General features: G+C 52.4%; 8 protein-coding genes across 8 annotated transcripts; 4 read left to right on the top strand and 4 right to left on the bottom strand.

Moving 5' to 3' along the window:
• Nucleotides 1-211: 211 nt before the first annotated feature.
• Nucleotides 212-1,303, bottom strand: AYO20_07474 (hypothetical protein; the record flags this gene model as incomplete). The annotated part of the gene is made up of 1 exon (XM_022645759.1): nucleotides 212-1,303. The coding sequence occupies one exon, from the start codon at nucleotides 1,301-1,303 to the stop codon at nucleotides 212-214; it is 1,092 nt and encodes a 363-aa protein (XP_022498324.1).
• A 574-nt stretch (nucleotides 1,304-1,877) lies between these two features.
• AYO20_07473 (hypothetical protein) lies at nucleotides 1,878-3,359 on the top strand (the record flags this gene model as incomplete). The annotated part of the gene is made up of 3 exons (XM_022645758.1): nucleotides 1,878-1,961; nucleotides 2,014-3,189; nucleotides 3,246-3,359. The coding sequence occupies 3 exons, from the start codon at nucleotides 1,878-1,880 to the stop codon at nucleotides 3,357-3,359; spliced, it is 1,374 nt and encodes a 457-aa protein (XP_022498323.1).
• A 133-nt stretch (nucleotides 3,360-3,492) lies between these two features.
• On the bottom strand, nucleotides 3,493-4,242 carry AYO20_07472 (hypothetical protein; the record flags this gene model as incomplete). Its single annotated transcript, XM_022645757.1, has 1 exon — nucleotides 3,493-4,242. The coding sequence occupies one exon, from the start codon at nucleotides 4,240-4,242 to the stop codon at nucleotides 3,493-3,495; it is 750 nt and encodes a 249-aa protein (XP_022498322.1).
• A 401-nt stretch (nucleotides 4,243-4,643) lies between these two features.
• AYO20_07471 (hypothetical protein) lies at nucleotides 4,644-7,087 on the top strand (the record flags this gene model as incomplete). The annotated part of the gene is made up of 2 exons (XM_022645756.1): nucleotides 4,644-4,841; nucleotides 4,895-7,087. 2 exons carry the CDS (start codon nucleotides 4,644-4,646, stop codon nucleotides 7,085-7,087), a joined length of 2,391 nt encoding a protein of 796 aa, XP_022498321.1.
• A 4,604-nt stretch (nucleotides 7,088-11,691) lies between these two features.
• AYO20_07470 (hypothetical protein) lies at nucleotides 11,692-12,579 on the bottom strand (the record flags this gene model as incomplete). The annotated part of the gene is made up of 2 exons (XM_022645755.1): nucleotides 11,692-12,343; nucleotides 12,392-12,579. 2 exons carry the CDS (start codon nucleotides 12,577-12,579, stop codon nucleotides 11,692-11,694), a joined length of 840 nt encoding a protein of 279 aa, XP_022498320.1.
• Nucleotides 12,580-16,153: 3,574 nt separating this feature from the next.
• Nucleotides 16,154-17,050, bottom strand: AYO20_07469 (hypothetical protein; the record flags this gene model as incomplete). Its single annotated transcript, XM_022645754.1, has 1 exon — nucleotides 16,154-17,050. One exon carries the CDS (start codon nucleotides 17,048-17,050, stop codon nucleotides 16,154-16,156), a length of 897 nt encoding a protein of 298 aa, XP_022498319.1.
• Nucleotides 17,051-17,753: 703 nt separating this feature from the next.
• On the top strand, nucleotides 17,754-18,958 carry AYO20_07468 (hypothetical protein; the record flags this gene model as incomplete). The annotated part of the gene is made up of 4 exons (XM_022645753.1): nucleotides 17,754-17,781; nucleotides 17,849-17,874; nucleotides 17,939-18,405; nucleotides 18,460-18,958. The coding sequence occupies 4 exons, from the start codon at nucleotides 17,754-17,756 to the stop codon at nucleotides 18,956-18,958; spliced, it is 1,020 nt and encodes a 339-aa protein (XP_022498318.1).
• Nucleotides 18,959-19,299: 341 nt separating this feature from the next.
• Nucleotides 19,300-19,821, top strand: AYO20_07467 (60S ribosomal protein L32; the record flags this gene model as incomplete). Its single annotated transcript, XM_022645752.1, has 2 exons — nucleotides 19,300-19,464; nucleotides 19,591-19,821. 2 exons carry the CDS (start codon nucleotides 19,300-19,302, stop codon nucleotides 19,819-19,821), a joined length of 396 nt encoding a protein of 131 aa, XP_022498317.1.
• Between the last annotated feature and the right edge of the window lie 716 nt (nucleotides 19,822-20,537).

Here is a 20,537-nt window from a genome sequence, read left to right as displayed (position 1 = left end):
GATACAGCTGCAGCATCAGAACTGTTTGATCCATCATCTTTCATCCGTCATCTCAAAGGCAACTGCCTCATTGATCGTAGTTTGCCACAAAACTCCCAAGCCGTAGTCTCCCACTCTTGATAGTGCGCGCGTAGCATGCTTTTTCTGACAAGGCAAATCAACGAGCGCGTGCCAAATAACATCACCGCCTCTGTGAAGAAAAAGAAACACATCAGAACCACAACTTGATCAGTTCCTCACTGACGGCATTCGGGGTCATGAGTCCGTTTTCCGTGATGAGGGCCGAGATCAACCCCGGCGGCGTGATTTCGACCATCCAATCGTCCACATGCCCTGCAGCGGGTTTTCCATCATTTGGCGGCGGTCTGGAGCCTGGAAACCCTTCTTTCTTCTGACTTCCGGCGTTGGAATCAGGAGCCGCAGTAGTCCCGCCGAGGCCAAAGCGCAACACATTTTGTTCAACCCCCAGTCTTCGAAGATCACTCGGCCCATACCCGAGCGGGAAGTTCCCCACAAACTTGTACGATTCCACGCACACATGCAAGGGGATGGCATAAGTCTGTGCGATAAGTCCGATTTGGTGTGTGCCGAGCCCTGTGACGATGGATCCGTTCTCCAAGACCGCGGTGGCGCCGACGAGGAACTGTGGTGGTGAAGCCGGAGAGGGCGGCAGCGACGCTAGCGCATATGTCAAAGCGTGCAGTGGAATTGTGGTGGTAAGAATAGAAAGGTCCTGCAGCGAGGCGATAGACTCTGCGAGCCGCGATGATACTCCTGTTGGGGGTAACACATAGACGACGCTAAAAGAGCGCTTGGACTCTGCAGCTGCAGTTAGCACGGTGTGAACTACCCGGCTGTATCCGTAGGTAATGATGGTTGAGTCTTCTTTGATGAATGGCAAGGCATGATGGGCGATTTTGAGACGTGCTTCATTGGCGCGTTTCACAAACAGAGACGACTGGGCGATTATGTGATGGCGTAACGCGGTGAAGTCGGATGTCGCGAGCGACGACGGCCGTTGCTGGAAGGAGCTGATCAGGTACCTTTGAAACAGCTCTGTCCCAGCAGAGAGCGGAATCGGGTTGCGTTGTGACTCGAGCAGTCTTCGAGAGTGGCTGGACAGTAGTGCGAGGGTTTCCGAGATGGTTGTCAAGGGCGAGGTCGCGAGAAGGTTGATGAGTGATTCGATCGCTGCAATTGGAGGTGTGATGTTTGGATCGCTCTCAATCAGCGAGTTGTAGGACGCGACGATGTTAAATGTCGTCGAGGGCGACTCTTCAGCTGTTGAGGGTTTGGATGCCATCGCTGGGGCTGATGCTGCTGCTAGAGGTGTAGACGGATTAGCGGACTTGAAGAGCTAGCATAGAGCGTTTTCTTATAGGGCACCGCTATGGATTTCCACATGGGCGAATCTCATTGTGTCCAATTTCCTCATCCATGCCGAAAACATTGGGCAAGGCGAGGTTGAGTCATTGGGAGAAGGGCCAAGGGTTGGGGTAGATGCACTCACCAGCAGCCATGGCAGAAGGCACTATTTTCTAGACGGTACACAGTCGTGATAAGTCTTGCAACTAGTTTCATGCAAAAGTACTTTTGGGTCTTGACTAGATGTGGTGCTGGCAGACCGAGTCGTGGAAATTTTAAACTTCTTTACTTGAGATGTCTTGGATGGAGAGTTGAGATCAGCAAGGCTCCGTCATAGCCTTGTCAGAGTATCTTGGCGTGGGGGCGACGAGCACCCCGCGTCCTTTCCTATTTTGGAAATGTCAACAAAGCAAAACCGATTCTTCTAACGGAGGCTCAATCGCACGTTTCGGTGTCTCTCTCTCCAAACACTTGCATGTCGAGGCCGACAGAGTACATCCTCCACGATCAAAATGAATTCGCAATACCGAACCTCGCTGCAACAGCAGCAACGAGTTAAAAAGAAGGAAGAAGATCCTGCCGATTTCATGCGATTGGTTTGTTGTCTTGCGACCGCTCTCACAAAAGACGTACTGACAGTATCTACAGTCTGAGAAAGAGATCGCGTCATGTATCAGCGAAATGGGCATTCCATTCCAACCTTCCGACATCTTGAGACCCAACCCGCAAGTGATTCAGATGGTGTTCGAGCACCTGGGTGAACTGGTGATGAATGCAACCAGAGACACCCTTGATCCTGCCTTGCGCGCTGCCGCCGAAGACGTTTGCTCCGAGTTTCCTGAACTAGTACCGGTGGAGACGAGGCTGCTTATGGGCTTCTTCGTCCAACTGCGAACCATGCTCGAGCAGTGCGGAATCCATGATTTCTCGTTCAACGACCTTGTTCGTCCGACCCACGATCGACTGGTCAAGATCCTATCATACACCATCAACTTCATTCGATTCCGGGAGACGCATACGAGCGTAATAGATGAAAACTTCAACAAAGCAGAGACCACAAAGGCCAGGATCGAGACGCTGTATGTTGAGAATCAGGATATGGAGCAGAGGCTGGAAGAGATGAAGCGCAACAGAAAAGCGATGGAGGTTGCCGTCAAGGAGAAGATGCGACGAAACGATGAATTGAAAGCACGGCTACTGGAGCTTCGAAAAGGCCAGGAAAGAGTGGCGGAGCACCTGGAACGCGCCAAAGCCGACAAGTCACGCTCCCAGGCACTATTGGAGGACAAGACCGAGAGATTGATACGGGCGCGGCAAGAGAGTGAGAAGTTGAGGCCGTACGTTCTGCAGAGTCCGGCGGCCTTACAGAGCACTTTGACGGAACTCTCCGACAATCTTGTACGGGAGAAGGCCCAAATCGACGCGTTGGAGCGGAGGTGCCGTGCTCTCCAGACATCAGGGGATAGTTTTACGGTTGTTCAAAATGATGTGCAGGCGTGTGTTAAAGTACTCGAGGAGATCGCAGTGGAGCTTCAGAAAGAGGAGGAGGAAGACGCTCGAGCGGCAAAGAATCGCGATGCTCTAGCAGAGCGTGGAAACAATGTGCGCGAAGTGGAACAGAACGAGAAGCTGCTCCAAAGGCAGTTGAAGAAGTGGGAAGAACGCATCGAGGAGTTACGCCGGAAGCACAGAGATCGAGATGAAAGAAACAAGACCAAAATGGACGAACTGAGAGAGATCCAGCGGCAGCTCCGAGATCAAAGGGCTGACAGGGGTCGGGAGATGGAAAGGAGGAAGGTGAGGATCGAGCAGACCGAGAAGAAGGTGAGCGTCGCTCCAACCCGACTACCAGGGGATTCATCTTGCTAACGAACACTTAGATGGCCGATCTCAAGGATAACATTGAACAGGAGGTACACTCGGCGCACGAGGAGTATCTCAAGCTTGAGTCCCACATCAAGCTGTACATCACAGAAATGGAGCAAAGCATGTGATTCGGTGGAATTTGTCACGACGTTTATGAAGGAAATGGCGCTCGCTGCAGAAGATACCCGGTTACGTTGGCTGGCGATTAACTTTTTGGATTAAATGGGCCAGATTGGGCTGGCATCTTTCCCTCTTTGCTCTTCAAACTATCATTTCCTCCTCGGGGCTGTTCCTGGGCCAGTCGACAGGATCATTCTCTTGTCGGTGCCGTTCATTCTGTCCCTCGGCACTGAACCATCTCGATGCAAATTTCATGACCGATATGGTGCGCCGTCCCCAGCTTTGACCGGGTTCTCCTATCTTGATGGCTGCACTAAGGAGTTGGACTTCGGTCTGCCAGAGATTCGGACCTCGATTTGGATTGAAAGGGTCATTGATGTCCTTGCATTCCACTAACTTCACCATGCGATTTGTTCGGTGACCGGCCGATACCGCGGTGGCGAGTGTCTGGGAGAGACCTTGCAGGGTGAATTCGGAGGTTCCGTGGTGCATCGCCAGCAGATTCAGGACAATGATGGGACCCGGAGGTTTGGTTGAAGGAAGTGCAGGCCTTGAGACGAAGCCCGAGAGAAAGCCTCGGAGGATAGGAATGTTTGGACAGAAGATCAGATTGACGAGTTGGCTTGCGCTGAGGACGTGCAGAATCTGTGAGAGGAGGACGTGTCGAGGCTTGGACCAGCGCTCCTCTGACCGAGTGTTCGCCTCTTCTGGGTGCGATGGTGTCTCTACTTCGGACTGAACTTGTCCTTGGTGAAGCTGGGTGACGAGTTGTCCTAAAAAGTCTTTTTTGGACGAACATATTACCAGGTCTGTCGGTGTCAGGCTGGTCTCTCTGATGACATCTTGGAGCAGCTCGGATTCGTAGTCGTAGCGAAGGATGATGGAGTTCATGAAGGAGCAGTGGAATGAGAGGCGCGCTTCGTCCCTTTGGCCATTGTCTCTCTAGAGTGCCCAGACTTTGTCCACCTCGCCTCTTGAGAAGTCATACGCAAAATAGATATACTTGATACCGCGTGAGCAACAAGGTGATGGGCGCTCGTGTGTTCCATCTGGCGCAGGGCTTGGCAATCAGGTACCTGGTACCTCGTAGAACAGAAGGACCTTTCGGCGTTATCAGGCTTGGCATGGGGTTTCCCTCCGCTTAATCACATCATTCATTCTACCACTTTGGTGAACCTGGGCTTTCGGGTTACACAACCATGTTCCGGTGACACAGAGGGGGACTACAAAATTCTTGTCGAGATGGAGTCCATCTCTCGCATTTCGTCCTTGATGGATCCAGGTCAGTCAACATGGATTCCTCCTGGCTGCAATACGCTGACCCGACCCCAGCACGAGACCTGACGGTCGAGGCTGCCCAAAGTATTTCCAAAGCACTCAAAGGAGGGAGTTCGTCGGCTCGGAGTAACATGCCGTTTGTGAAGCTCAAGGCTCTTCTGGACAGTAGAAGCGACCGCGATATCCTTGATGGTCTGAAAAGAGTGGTTTCTGTACGGTTGTCCCGTTTCTATACGGGGGTCCCCCTCGCTTACCCGATGTCCAGATGATATACCAAAACAAACCATGTTTGCCATACTTTTCGTCGGTCGTCAAGAATGTGGCCAACCCCAACCTCGAGGTCAAGAAGCTCGTGTATATTTACCTGCTCCATTACGCCGAGTCCGATCCAGATCTGGCCCTGCTCTCCGTCAACGCCATCCAAAAGTCCCTCACAGATCAGAATCCTCAGGTGAGAGCCCTGGCACTACGCACCATGTCGGGGATGCGAGTGCCGGTCATCAGCCAGATTGTTTCCTTGGCCATCAAACGGGGCGTGGGTGACATGAGCCCTCATGTGCGAAAAGCCGCTGCACTCGCGATCCCGAAATGCTACAACCTCGACCCGAATACCCTCCCTCAACTGCTCGAGTACATCTCCACGCTCTTAGGCGATAAGCAGTACTTCGTTGTGGGTCCAGCAGTTCAGGCTTTTCTGGAAGTGTGTCCCGATCGTATCGACCTCGTTCACGTGCATTACAGGAGTCTTGTCAAGAAACTGGTTGACATGGACGAATGGAGCCAGCTCGCAACGCTGAAGCTTCTCTTGTTCTACAGCCGACGCTGCTTCCCTAGGAAGACCCAAAAAGTCACCAAAGTCAACAAAAGGGGCTTTTATGAGGATGAGCCCCAAGAGACTATCGAGACAGGCGAGGTGATAGAGGTGCTGGACCCCGACCTAGAAATGTTTCTCAAAGCATGCAGTCCCCTGCTACAAAGCCGAAGCGCGGCCGTCATCACCTCGGTCACCAGCTGCTTTTTGTACCTGGGCACCCCAGACTACCTTCGCGAAGCAGTTGGCCCGTTGATCGGACTGATGCGGGGACCTCCTGAGGTGGAGGAAGTGGCCCTGTGCAACATTGTGTTGGTTGCCTTGTCTGCGCCGGACCTTTTCGTCCCCTACGCGTCGCATTTTCTCATCCGGGCACAAGATTCTCCACCGATATGGCGACTGAAGATCGAGCTTCAAACCCTCATTTTCGCCCATGCGGCACTCCATCTCAAGTCCATCATTCTGAGCGAGCTGGAGCACTTTTCTCATTCGGCCGACGTGGAGCTCACACGCGAATCGGTCCGTGCCATCGGGCGATGCGCACAGTCTGATCCCAAGGACGCTCATCGGTGCTTCCAGGTTCTCCTGAATCAGATATCCAGCTTCGACAATATTCTGGTATCGGAAGTGCTCACCGTCATGCGTCACTTGATCCAACAGGACCCTGCGTCGCATCGGAAGACGGTGGTGCGGTTAGCCCGCAACTTGGACAAGACGACGAGCCCCGAGGCTCGAGCTACCATCATATGGCTGGTGGGAGAATTTGCGAGCCTGGATCCCGACAACAACATCGCCCCGGATGTTCTTCGGATATTGGTCAAAGGGTTTGCGGACGAGAGCGAATCGGCCAAACAACAGATTGTTTTACTGGCTGCCAAAGTCTACCTGCTATTCTTGCAGAGGGGGGTTGATGGTGCTCGCGGAGACAAGAATGACCCTGGGGAACCTCAAGGCGATAATACTTCAGATGAGTCGCACGTCTCAGTCGACTTGGACCATCCGATTGCCAAGCTATGGAACTACGTTCAGCTCCTCGCCCGCTACGACACGTCGTACGATCTCCGCGACCGAGCGCGACTTTTCAAAGCCTTGCTGGCCAACCCTTCGTCGACCCAACTGGCTGCTCTCCTCCTTCTTGCACCCAAGCCAGTGCCCCACTCCCCTTCCCCCTCGGAGAATCGAAAAGGCCTGATGCTAGGCAGTACCACCCTGGTCCTGGGCACGGACGTGGCGGGCATTCTGGGTCTTCCCGGTTATGAGGCACTGCCCAACTGGGTGAGTGAGGGTCTTGAACCCAACCCGAAACTCCGAGACGCAGCCGACGGTGGTGAGAAGGAAGAATACGTGCCCCGGGAGGGGAGGACGGCGAGCTCAGTCGCCGCCAGTCGGAGGCTGGACGAAGCCGTCAAGGAGCGTGGATTGGAAAAGGTGGTTGCGGCGGGGACGTCCAAGGCCAACGCGAAGCCCCGTACTCTCGACGATTGGCTCGCAGAGAGTGAGGGAGAGGGTTCAGAAGAGGAGACGGAGGAAGAGACGGAGAGTGAAGAGACTGACGAGGAAGAGTCGGAGGAAGACGAGAGTGAAGAGGAGAGCGAGGACGAGATGAGAGGAATGACGCGGGGTCTGATGGCTTCGAATCCGTCGTGAGTCTTGAGTCTTGACCGGCGGCGGCCGTTATGAGCAGCAGAAGATCCTTGACCGCGGATCACGATGATCCTGTCCTGGCGCCGCGGGCGATCCTTGTTTACTTTCTTCTTGGTGTGAACACCCACTGCCTACCTTTTACCAGTCGAGTAAGGCTTGAAACGAGAAAGAGAAGATAGTCGCGACGGGGGACCCTGGTCGGCGAGTCATTTTGATGCCTCGAATGCCTTGTACTCGCAGACCCGGGACTTTTATCCGTTTCATTGTCTCTTTCTCGTTGTTTGTACGTACAAGTAGAGCTTCGTATCTCCGATCGAGCGCCATCGAGCGCCGTCCCGAAGAGGTGTGGTCTCGAGATTATCCCCTACCTTACCCCTTACCTACCTAGGTACGAGTACTTGACTCGCTGCACACTCGGTCCTCTGGATTCGCCATGACAAAACACGTTGGGGACCGTGACTGGGTTTCTGACAAGTAGTTTCTTGGAGCGGGAGGGAACTCGGGAGGATCGGTCCGTCTGCGGTCCATGCCTGTCTGTCGTTGAACCGAGTGCGAGAGACATACATGCATACTCGGTACATGGGTAGGAAGGTAGGTAGGTACCTCGGAACACTGCGTGCCTGTCCATTGCGCACAGACCAAGGAGGTGAAAAAGAGAGCGAGTTGTAACAGACCAATACTCCACCGAGCGGGTGATCATCCTGATCATCCTCGTAGCGTAACGCTGCGACGGGGGGACGGGAGGGGATAGAGGGACAGAGGGACCACAGGGCACGGGTGATCCTTTCCCAAGATCGGACCAAAGCCGTCGTCTACTCCTACAAGTACAGAGAATGAGGTGCAAGGAGCCACTACCTACACCGTCGCTTCGCAAGTAGTAAACCACCTGGGTGCCACCACCAAGTCTTTCGAAGGTGTCAGTCAGTCAGTCAGACAATTGCACTATTACCTCACAGAGTACCTCGTACCTCGTCCTCTTATCTGGTACCTACTCCGCTACTCCGTAGGTAGGTATCGTCGTCTCTCGGTACGAGGCTAGGTGGCTAGGTACCCTCTCACGCGCCAACGGAGGATCCCCCGTCGCCAGCACAAAGAGCGCACAGGTCATCTCGCTTCGCTTGGAAAGAAAATCCCAAAGACCCTATTCGTATTTGTACTTGTGCTCGGTTGAGGAAGGGGCGCCGGTCGTACGGACTGTAGCAGGAAGGAAGACCGGATGAAGTAGTACCGACTGGGTACTTGGACTACGAAGTATTAGGTAGAGACTCGGATCTCCTTTCGATCCCGAAACCAGGCTGCCAGGGTAATAATTAGGGTCATTGAGGTCCTGAAACATCTGCTATCAGAGGATCCCTTGCGCAGCCTTGTTGTTACAGATCACAATCCCCGAGGAACCTCTGTGGACTAATAATTACTTACTACTCGTACCAAGTACTCGTACGCGGTTACTCGGGACAAGCATTTGTCCGCACGAGAATCGGGGCCAAACACTCTCGTAAAGGAGTCAAGTCATTTTATTTAACTAAAACAAACTCCTTCATGTGGGTTCAAGTGGTCTGATATGATCTGATCTGATCTGATCTGGTCCTGTCTTGTCCGATGGATCTTCGTTTGTCCAAGGACATAGTATCTAACGGCCGTTAATTATATATATCCCCCCCCCCCCCCCCCCGTAAGACTCTTCAGCACCGATTGAGGTATTACCTGTTTGAGAAGATGCACTCCCCACCCCCAAAACAAAAAATCTCAACCGTCGGGCATCTCGTTTCAGAGTCCGCCATGTATTTTTGTAGGTACAAACCGTACAAGAGTAAGCCTCGGGGGATTAAATTAGCAGAGGCCGTTGTGAAAATGTACCCATTTTGAAAAAATTTCGCTTCCGGATAGTAGATCCACGTCGGACCGGGGGGGGGGGAGTCGTTGTGCAAACTTGTACCAAGTACGAGTACCCAGTAGGTATCGAGGTATGTACCTCGTATCTCTGTAGATCATCCGACTTGGTCGGTCTTGGTAGTACTCCGTATGTACCTCGCGAGCTGTCCTCCTTACGGCCCTCCCATCGCATCGGTGGTGGAGAAGGCTGATCTGATGGCCTGACAACGCCACAATGGACAAGTACCCGACTAACTTACTACACTACCCAAGCTCTATCCTCGGAACAAGGACTCGGGAACATGATGACGTGGTAGATCAATCACCCTTTTGTGCTCATGGCAAGCACCTTCAGCGACCACAACTACTGAATATTTGGACGGAGGAAGTATGTAGGTACAGACCAAGCCACTTCTGAAGAAGCCAGTCACTCAGTCTCGCCGCGTCGAGGAACAAATACCCGTGACTACTGTAGAAGTTACTACTCGGTACTCGGACTTGGTACAATGAGGTTCTGTATGTACGGAGTACATAGGTACTATGTACTGGGTACTCGCTAGGTACAGAGTACATGTCCCTGTCCCTGTATCCCCTCCCCATCCCACGAGCATGAGCATGAGCAAGAGTCCAATACCTCTTCGGGCCTCTGGGTCTCCAGGCTGACAGGCCAGTGGCCGCGCGCCGACCCTTCCACCCATGTCTTTGTGAGATTTTCAATTCTCCTACGAGGTACTTACTCACCTACTGTACTCAGTAGTACTACGCGGTGCATACTTTGTACTTTGTACCCGTCCCTGGACCTGGGCGTTTACCGAGAAATCATCCAACATCACTGGTCGTACATATTCCCCGTTCTGGTAGTTTGTGATTGTCGGAATCATGGCCGCCCTTGTCTTCTTCTCAAGCTGCCCGAGGTGTTCACCAAATTCACAACCGAGTCTGAATCCAATGTGCCAAGTATGTGTATGTACTTGGTGACTCTATGCCTACGTACCGTTTACTATGTAGAGAGCAGCCCGTGACAGCCCTATCTGGTCCATAATCAAAAGGACAAGTCCTGTAGAGAGTACATCGTACTTGGTTGTATGTAGTCATTTGACATTTGACGCTCAGTGGCCTGTCCGCCTGTCCGCCTGCCCGCCTGCCTGAATGATTGACTGACCGATCGACTCTGACGGCGCTTCTACACACTTTCCCCCAAGGGCCGTTCCATCCCATCCCATCCCATCCCCCCGCCCTCCTCTTCGCTAGGAGAACAGCGTCGATGTGAAATCTTAGGGAGAGAATGAGTAATCGGTAGTGGTGAAAGGTGGTCTGCGCCAGTGGCCTTAGCATGTACTCGGTATGTACATCATGTACCCGCAGAGTTACGAGGTACAGACTTGGTATTCCGTCACGTCTTCCGAGCAGTGATTGATCTCCATGGTAGCATACAGGATACAGGATACATGATACAGCATACCGAGTACCGAGTAATTACAGCATACCTTGTCGTATGGACAAACCCCCCCCCCAGACGGAGACATCCACCGCAAATCCCTGACAATGTCCGTCCGTGCACACGACCGGGATCGTATGTACCTCCATACAGTACGAGGTGCCTCGTCCGAGAGCGCGGAGTCCCGAGTGGTGGTTCACGGCGAGGCCGACCATTTGTTTTGCTGTGCCATCCTGAAACACCACGAGAGGGTCAAAGATTTGAAATAGGGAACAAAAAAACGTGCTTGCAGTGGCCCATCTAACTTGGACCTCTTGACATTCAGGATAACAAGGATCCCCACGTTTCTGTACTCCGTAACGAGGTACTCGGTAGGTACATACAAGTACAATGCTGACAGGGGGATCGGGTTTCAGCCTGGCAGGGTTTGCAGCGACCGAGTGAGCCACTCTCATACGTCTTTGGCGAACTTGAGTTCTCACAGCATCTGGAGCCGTCACCAGTAGTTTGCTGCACCGTGAGCAGTGAGCACCACGCCGCTGTGTGGGGATTCAGTGCCGGCTCAGGATCCCGAGGCAGACGCTATGCAGATCAAAAGTCGCGGGATCAAGTCGTCGTCATAAACGGTGGCATAAACAGGGGTCTCAGTGACAGCCGAACAAAGACTCAACACAGAACACGAGGAAAAGGATAGTGTAAGCGGTGGAGTGGCGCTGTTATTTCTTCATTTGTATCGTAGAGACCAGCCTCGCAAAGAGGTCCAGGTCGAGGTTGCAGAGTCGCCGTCCAATTTGCCGAGCAACAATCACCATTGCCCTAACAGTCCATCCCTATATCCTTCCTCCATGGTACCCCTTGATCCCTGCTCCTGCTGTACGACGGTACCGTCAGAACCTGCGGAATCTAATCACCCATCTCTTTTCCTGACTTGCCAGTTTTCGGCTTTCCCGTAGACCCTGTATTCTTCTCCTCCAATGTAAGACCAGCCCTCTGGTAGTGGCAGGGAACTGAAGCGACCTATCAAAAAACAACTCCCAACTCCAGGCGACCATTTTCGCTTTTGGCGCTCCAAACAGATCAAAGCACTGTCAAACGGGGAATCCTGCAAACGCAACACCGTGAACACCAACCCATGGTAATTAGGACTGGAACGCTCAGATCGAGAAAAGGACGGGTAGTCGTAGAAAAGTCGTCATTGCATCATCAAAATGCTCGGAAAAATGTCAAATATGAGTATGTTGGGGGGAGGCCACGCCCTGGCATGCAAATGGCACTGGGCAACGAATAGTGACCAATGCTAGCTACCAGAGGATGATTCTTGTAGAGGGGGTTTCCTTTGTTCGGTCACCTGTTCGGCTTGAGATGCTTCCTGGCCGGCTTCGTGGCTCGGGTCGACTGTAATGGTGGCTTCATGCAGACATCTCTCGCAAATTTTGTGGTGGCAGTTGGGACATTCTTCGGCATCTGCCTCGAACCCAGTCCGGCATTCATGGCACGTTCCACCTTCAGCCCCGGGTCGAGGAGCCTCGGTCACAAAGTTCGAGGGACCAGTTGCTGTTGTCGGGTCTTGTGATGGTTTCGTCCGATCTTTTTTGGGCGGATATCGTGAGCATCGAGAACAGCGTCGGTGTTGGCATCCCACACAGACTCGATCGCGCCCAAACGTCGTCGAACAATTGTGACAGGTATATCTGACCCTCATTCGTATGTTCTTGTACACCCTTTCTGGTGGGCCTCTGTACCTCGGTTCCCATTCTGTTTCATCTAGTTCTAGGTTGTGTCGGGCAAAGATGGCTTGTGCTTTGGTGAACCGCATGTGTGACTCGGCTGTGGCGTCCTTGGTATCAACAGGTTCTTGTGGCGATGTCGAGCCAGGCTCGATAGGCTGATCTGTTTCTTTGTCTATTTCGACTGTTTCTTGTTCAGGCGAATGCTCGATTGGAGGTTCCCTGTCAAGGTTTAGCGAGGATCTCTCTAGGGAATCTGATCTCACAGACGCTTTAAGAGTCTCCTCAGCCGCTTCCCTTTGGGGAGCGACAGGAGGTGCGGGAACAGATGGTGTAGTAGTGGCAGACACAGCCGTTTGTGCAGCGGTGGGTTTTTCTCTAAAGAAGTCCTTGATTCTGTTCCAAACCGTTTTCAAGCCCTTCTTTTCCTTCAACGGTGGTGCTTCTGCCCCTTCCATTGGCAGAGTGGAATGGATGACCAGATAGAAATGGTGTCATAGGAGATACAAGGCAATCAGCGAGACCGCCGCATGGGTTGAAGGACAGAGATCGAGTGGCTTGATGATGCGACTATTGGCTGTTCGGCTGACCCAGGGAATTGGAACAGCGAGGGTGCTGAAGAGATGTCAAACGTCAATTATTGGTGGTGGAATTCCGCAGGAGTGGATTGGAATGTGACTTGTCGGGTAGCGAGATCCCTGTTCCCAATGCTGCGGTCCATTGACTTGCCCAGTCGACTGCTAACGGCGCCCTGTCAGACAAAAGTGTCAGGCTTCGGAGGAATCTGATGTTGTGTAGTATTATGTTTGAAGGTGCGAGGTAACTCGTACGGAGTCGAGAGAAACCTCAGGCAGGCCAGCGATAATAATGGGAATTGGCTAAGTCTCCGGTGTGATCGAAGATCAGTGCTGATCGTCAATGGCAGTGCCCGGCCAAAATCCCCCAGGTGCAGTGCTCTCAAGTGGTGGGTGGCGGGTGGGTGTGAGCGATCGACAGTGTCGCGGAGTTGGTCACCCAGCTGCCAGAATGCGAAGACAAAGACGAGGGAGGAGGAGAGAGGATCAGAAAGAGGCGACGAAAAGGTCAAGAGAATCGAAAGGGTCGAAGAGACAGAGCTGGACGGATGGTGTGCGAAGTTGTGTGGAGATAAGAGAAAGAGGAGAAACCACGCGCGGGCGTGTGGATGGGGGATCGAAACAGAAGCAGGAGAATGTCAGAGGGAGCATTGAACACTGAGCACTGGAGCTTGGAGCAACAAGATTCAACGATGATGCAGCACTTGGCACCGAAAAGCTGCAGAAAAGGATTTTGCGAGAACTGGGAGACTGGGAGCCTAGGGGCCTAGGAGCCTGGGGGATACGCACCAGGTCGACGGTCCACTCAGCTACAGGCAAGTCTCGTGCGTCTGCAAACGGGCATTCCCTTAGGGTGGCAACTACATCTCTTAGGCTTCCGGAATCCAGTGCCCCAGCCAACAGAAGTCTAGTCCAAGTGGGCGAGTCGAGCCTAATCATCATGTGGAAACTGGAAAAAGCGTGGGTGCAAGAGCCATGAGCTTCAGTAGGGCCAGGGAGGGGAAATGTAGCCCGGGAATCAAGGAGTTAGGCACCGAGGCTTTCAGGGTTAACCTGAGATAGGGAAGTGTTGGGGTGGGGAGAGGGCAGCCATGCCGCTCTGTCGGTGCGGTGGATGCCATCAAGGGCGCGCCCATTTCGTCAGACCACCTATGGGGTAGCTGGACAGCGAGCGCGGGCATCAGCAACAACCTTTTTCCCAGAAGCGACCCGAGACCCAAAGGGCAGTGCCGTGTGTTCAGCTAGTTTAAGGTTAGAGGAACGCCCGGGGAGCTGCTTGGGCCCGTGCAGGCTTAGTCCCGCTGTGCTGCTGATGGTGTGTCTCCAGAACACCGGTGCTCTGGCCTCGGGTACGTGGCAACTCCCAGAGCCCACCCTTCCGAGCCACCTATCAGCTCCAGACATGTTAAATAGTATCTCGTATAGCGGTAGCCACCAAGCAAGTCGTCCTTTGTAGAAGTTACGAGGACACACAATGAAATCTAAAAAAGAGTTATTCCGAGACGAATGAAGACTCGTGCACAGGAATATCCCTTCACTAATGTGGCAGGCTACTTGAGAACTCTTTTGCCGTCTCGTCTCCAGTGACCCGGCTCTGGGCTAACTATGCAACTGGCCACTTTGGATCTTGCCGTACCAAGCAACTCACCAACACATCATCCCTCTTCGGTATTCGCACTTCAATTGCCGCAAAAGCAATCGTCGTCTGCCCTCCAGCTTCGTCTGACTTCCCCCCGCTGTGCTCACCTAAGGAGTCAGCGAAGATCCCATCCCCGGGACAAGTTGCTCCGATAGCTCCAAAGACGCAGGCGAGCTTCCTGCGGCCAGCTCCGTCGAATTTTCTATACCTAGTCACGCCAGTCAACTTGCAGCTGCCCAGTCCTCCTTCTCTCTAGCTTGATACCTTTCCCTGCACATCCCCGAACTATCCCTGACCTCAACCACTGGCGGCGTGGCGGATTCGGCACATTATCCAGCTGTCGAAATCCACCTGGCGCTCTGCAACCTCGCTTGGATCCATCGGTGTTACGGCCTATCCCAGCGGAACCAGGACTGAATATTGGAAGAGCGCTCAAGCTAGGCATTGCAGGACACACTGAAAAACTTCAATTGTCAAAGGGCAGATTGCACAGGAACACTGAATCCTGGACAGCGACTCCCATCCGTCAAGTCCTGATGCGTAGCAGACACAAATACAGACCTGCTGTTCCCCTTCGACCTGCGACCTTCGCCATCGGTACCAAGGTCTCCCTGCAGAAAATGGCACCAAATTCTTTCGGACGGGCATCCGAGCAAATAAAGGCGCATTGGGGCTTTTGTAGACGAGGGTGGCACCGACCCAGAATTACATGCATTCAATCCTGTCGTGGCAACATCAAGACAACCCGTAAATGGATACCCCTGAGCTCGCCAACGCACAACTGCTCTTACTGACAAGGAGGGCTTGGTTTATATATACTTTTGTCGGGCTGGTGCACGGGTATGCATACCACTCTACAATGATCCAAAAAATCATCTACGATTACATCCGGTCCTGCCGTTATTTTAAGCAGCTTTGTCAACCACCACGTTGCCCCAATTTCAAGTCCTTGATGGCATGGCTCTCTTCTGCGGAGAGCGGCCAAGCCTGATCATCTTGCTGAGACTTTTTAGCTGAGGCTCTAAACTGAGGCCCAAGCACACCCACAAACTTCGGGGGGTCCAGACTCCAATACTCCGTAATTGAGGATTGATTGTGTACTGTACCCGCAGCCCGAGCCATCGTCCACCATTCAACATCACCGTTGGGAAAGATCAAGACACTGATTATATCTCCCAAATGGGTACATAACCGTATGTGCAAGAGCTATGGTTAGATCTTGTCAGCGTCCAAATCTTTAGGCCACGGACGAAGATTATTTCCCAATCTAGAGAAATCTTAAGATCCGACAAAGGCGTTCATCGGTGCACAGGCCTTTTCCCCCGGATTACCGTCCCTAGCGGCTCTCGTGGCACCGCACCAGGCGAAGCTAAGAGAAATTTCGGGGCGTTGGTGAAATAATGGCCAAGGACAAGGAAGTAGCGTAGTCCTATACGTACATCACCGCCCCATTCGTCCTCACCAACCGGCAACCAACCCGCGCCAACAGACTGTCCGGCTGGCGGAGATAGTATGGGCGTTCCTGCTCATCTGATTCCATTGTTGTGGTATCGAAAGAGTCACTAACTACGAACAAGCCATTGTGGACTATATAGTAAGCGCCCTTCCGAGATTTCGGCAATATGATGGTAAATTACAGTGCACGTCTCAGCCTGCCTACATTGCTTCACATTCCCATGTCGTACTTGGTATTGTTTTCAGCAAAGAATAAACTCAAGAGATTGGGTTGAAGAAGCGTTGTACTGAATACATTTCTAGATAAGGGACTGAACTGGTATCTATGAATACTGCGGGTTTAGGTGGTAGGAATGGACATCCTCAGTGCCCATCATGTGGCACCCCCAGTGCCTTCTTCCCTTTCGATAGAGAGACTACGCATTGCCAGAACGAGGCTGCCATCGACTTGGCGCCAACCGAATTCTTGAGCTGCGAAGAATCCACAAGTGCTGGGGCCTCTGCAGGGACAGATTGAGGCGAGCAGTTCGTGGCATTGTCGAGGAATTCCACCATTTGGATGCACATATCGAACAAAATGAAAGTCTCCTCGACAACATCTCTCTCTTCGGTTTCAGTCAGCAAAGATGCTGCTTCCCGAAATGCCTCTTTGAACTGCTCTTGCAACCGCCCATCGACGCCCGCATCCTCTTCACTTCGAAAGTCCCAGAAGGATAACGGAATTATGCCTGTACGCCAGAAGTCCGGGCCTGCAGACACCAGCTGCCCTCGGATCCAGCGACCGCCGTTGAAAAGAGCAAGGTACATCGCCCAAGTGTAGGCCAGCAAGACATGTGGTCTCGTCGACAATGATCTCTCAATTTGCAAGCGAAATCCACTCGATTCCTTGTCCAAGGCTTCAAGTTCTTGATTTTGATCCCGTGGGAGGACTGACTGCAGGGTTTCAATATCCTTTTGGAGCCGGCCGTACCTGAGCAGCCAGGGAAAGCAAACACGCTGGTAGATCTGACGCAGTCGCTGGTCTAACTGGGCAGAAGCGAGCTGTGTCTGCAGGAAGGTCTCGAAGGCAAAGTATATCTGGCCAAAGACTATCATGCCCTTGGTGTAAGTGAATGGACTGTCTGCAATTGGTGGCAGACACAATGGCAGCCGCCGGGTGATCTGGAGGTTCAGGGCATGGTGCCTCTGGCGGGTGGAGCTGCGCAGCTCTTCTGGTAGAGAAGATTGCGCGCTTTCATTCCGATCTCCCTCCAAGCTCATTATTTGATATTTCTAGGTCGATGGTTCTTTATAATATTGTCTCGCGAGTGTATCTCCGGAACTTTATTGATCTTCATACATTCCAGGGGACGCGCAAGATCGTTTTTCGGCAGGGTTTCGCACGATCGAGCTCGCTCTAGCAATAACTCTGTATAAGGTCAGGAATAGGGTCGCGCGAAAGAATATCGATGGTAGAAAGAGTGTGCTGGTGTCGTAGCTCGTGGTGCAGGGGGATGGGGGTCATGAGGTCTTCTCAGAGACTTCGCCATTCTCGCGTCCCGCTACTCGGTGCTACTACTCGAAAGCATGTGTCTTTTTGTTGTTTATGCTTTTTGTCCTGGTGGAGCTCGAAACAGACCCAATTTTTGCTCCCTGCACGGTGACGACATCAATGCGAACTCCGAGTCACCACCAAGTCACTGACGCGGAACTGATGACACGAGATACCCGAACACGTGACACGGAGATTTGAATCTACCACGCAAAGACGCAGACGGCAATGAAGCCCGTGAGGGGCCGATAGCCTAAATTACCTACATACTACGGCGAAATTTTGAGGAACTGGTAAACGAGGGATTGTGGGTTCAGCGATATGAAATGACTTTTGCCCTCACTTGACACGCCTACAAACGATTCCCAGGACGAACCATACGAAAGAATCGGTAACTAAACAGCAAATTCGTTCCTAGAAATCGACTTCGAAATGATTGGGGTGGCTATTCTAGGCGGAGGTATGCGCAATATCCTTCCCATTTCGTCACTGGGATGTCGGCCACAGTATTGATTGATCATGTACAGGTATCTTCGCTCGAGAGGAGCACAAGGTGCGCAAAACACAGACAAGGTTGCCATCGTTCTCTTAACTGACTGGAACAAACACATCAACAGCCAGCAGTTGAAGCTTCGAAGGATTTGACGCTCAAGGCCGTCTACTCTCGCTCATTGAAATCGGCCAAGACACTCGAGTTGGACGAATCCAAGGTTGATCTCTACTCGGACGACTCGGGCGCTGGAAAATCTTTGGAGGATCTTCTGGCCCGCTCGGATATTCAGGCCGTCATTATAGCCTTGCCGATAAAGAACCAGCCCGACTACATCCGTAAGGCGCTTTTGGCGGGCAAGCATGTCCTCTCGGAAAAACCGGTTGCAGAGAATGTGAAGGACGCCGCGGAACTCATTAAATGGTATCACTCCGAGATAGAGCCCAAAAAAGTGACCTGGGGGGTTGCCGAAAACATCAGATACACGAACTCTTTCATCCGTGCTGCAGAGGTCGTCAAGACGAAAGGTCGGCAATTGACTTTCAGATGCCGATTGCAGACGCTTGTTGAGGGTGGGAAATACTTCGAGACTGCGTAAGCCACTCTGTCTGCTGCCAGGGTTGTTGAATGATACTGACTGTGTGCTAGATGGCGCAAGAGCCCCACGCACCAGGGAGGATTCTTGCTCGACGGCGGCGTCCATTTCACTGCTGGGCTTCGATTGATGATGGGCAAAGACAATCCATTGGTATCACTATCAGCTCACTCTGCACAGCTCCAAGAACACCTTCCCCCAGTTGATACCGTTGAGGCTACGGCAAAGAGCAAGAAAGGAGCCGTTGGTACGATATCGATTTCTTTCGGAACAACTCACAAGGGGAGTGAATGGGCTGTCGGTTGCGAGAAAGGTTCCGTTAGCCTATCGGGCAACAAGGTCACCTATGATGACAAGACTGAGGAGGTTCAGGACGAAAAGACAGGCGTCCCGGGAGAAGTGAGAGCCTGGGGTGAAGCATTAGCAGCTGGGAAGGTCAACGAGAGTCAATCTCCTGAAGAAGCTCTGGCAGATCTTGAGCTGATTGAAGCCATGTTGCGGAGCGGCGAGCAGGGAGGTGTTCCGATCAAATTAGAATACCAAGAGCTTTAGATGTAGCAGTGGACTTTAGAGAGCAGGCTCTATTGAATATATAAACACGACCAAGTGCAATATATACGATGGCATCAAGGTGGCACGGTGGGTGGCAGGGGAAGAGTTTCAAGGCTGTCTATGACGCTAATACCCATTTGGTTAGCTGACTTGTTTCCCGCGCACAGAAAGTCACTCTTGGCACTTTGCGAAATTCGACCCCGATTTTCAACCAAGGCGCAGTTATCGACGACTTCTCACCACAACCTCCGTTAATTGCTTCAGCTGTCCAGACCATACAATTGTCAAGGTCAGATTATTGCAGCGTCAAAACACCCGTATGATAACTGACACTCGCGCAGATGGTCTCCGCAAAGAAGCACGTCCCCATCATCAAAAAGCACAAGAAGGCGTGGCACCGACACCAGTCGGACACCTTCAAGTGTGTGCCTTCAGCATGGAGGAAGCCAAAGGGTATCGACAACCGAGTTCGAAGACGGTTCAAGGGTCAAATGGTTATGCCGTCGGTACGTCCGAATTTTTGAGTCCGCGGTCAAAGTCAAGGAAAAGTGCACGAGCGCATGGACTGAACACTCTGCAAATGCGGCATCATCGGCATACAAGAACATTGGGCTGACAGGAATAACGTACAGATCGGTTTCGGCTCAAATAAGAAGACTCGACACATGATGCCTTCCGGCCACAAGGCTTTCCTCGTCCACAACCCCCGCGACGTCGAACTCCTCCTCATGCACAACCGAACATACGCCGCGGAAATTGCGTCTGCTGTTTCGTCACGGAAACGAATTGAGATCGTCGCAAAGGCAAAGGCATTGGGCGTCAAGGTTACCAACCCCAAGGCGAAGATCACCACGGAGTCATGAGCGCGGGAGTGGTTGGATGTTGAGGTAACGTTCGTGGATATGAAACAATGAGAGGTGGCCACGGGCTTTTTGTTGCAAAAGAGGTCTAAATCGGAGGCAGAAGGGCTAGAAAGCGACCTTTCCCACGGCTGGACACCCATCCTGTGCACCACGAGAAGCACTCGATGGTATGAGGACCCAGAAAATTCGATACCAATCAAGAACATCAACATATTCCGGACCAAAGCTCCGTCGTTTCTTTCTGCTGCTTACAGTCTGCCAGACTTCGGCTATTCGAGTTTCACGCTGCCTTGTCCGGTCCGTACGTTGGACCGCAGGGGTGTATTCGAATTGAGACCCTCTAACATGAACTTATTTCCTCTCTTTCCCAGAGCCTCCTGATGAGAAGTGCATTTCCAGAAGGAGACGCCTCAGGTAGTTCTGCTTGAACCTCTGCAAAATAATGGACAGGGACCACAGTGCATCCTGGGAGCGTACCCAATTTACCCATGTATTGGTCGTACTTGGCTCCCAGTCTTAGCCAAAGGACAATTAACAATAAACCAGTCAAGCTGTAGACGTTATGATCGTTCTTTGCATGTGAAATGAAATTTCACATCGACAATGGAAGTAACAGCGTCGGTCGTCTCGTTTCAAAGTCCCAAAATAGCTGCGAGATTTCGGCACGATTTTTACCGCAGGCGGAAACACCAACACAAAAGTTTTTATGCGGCACC

The sequence above is a fragment of the Fonsecaea nubica genome, assembly GCF_001646965.1.
Source record: "Fonsecaea nubica strain CBS 269.64 chromosome Unknown Scaff52, whole genome shotgun sequence".
Classification (NCBI taxonomy): Eukaryota; Fungi; Ascomycota; class Eurotiomycetes; order Chaetothyriales; family Herpotrichiellaceae; genus Fonsecaea; species Fonsecaea nubica.
Note: the sequence above shows the minus strand (reverse complement) of the source record. Positions and strands in the feature narration are given on the sequence as shown.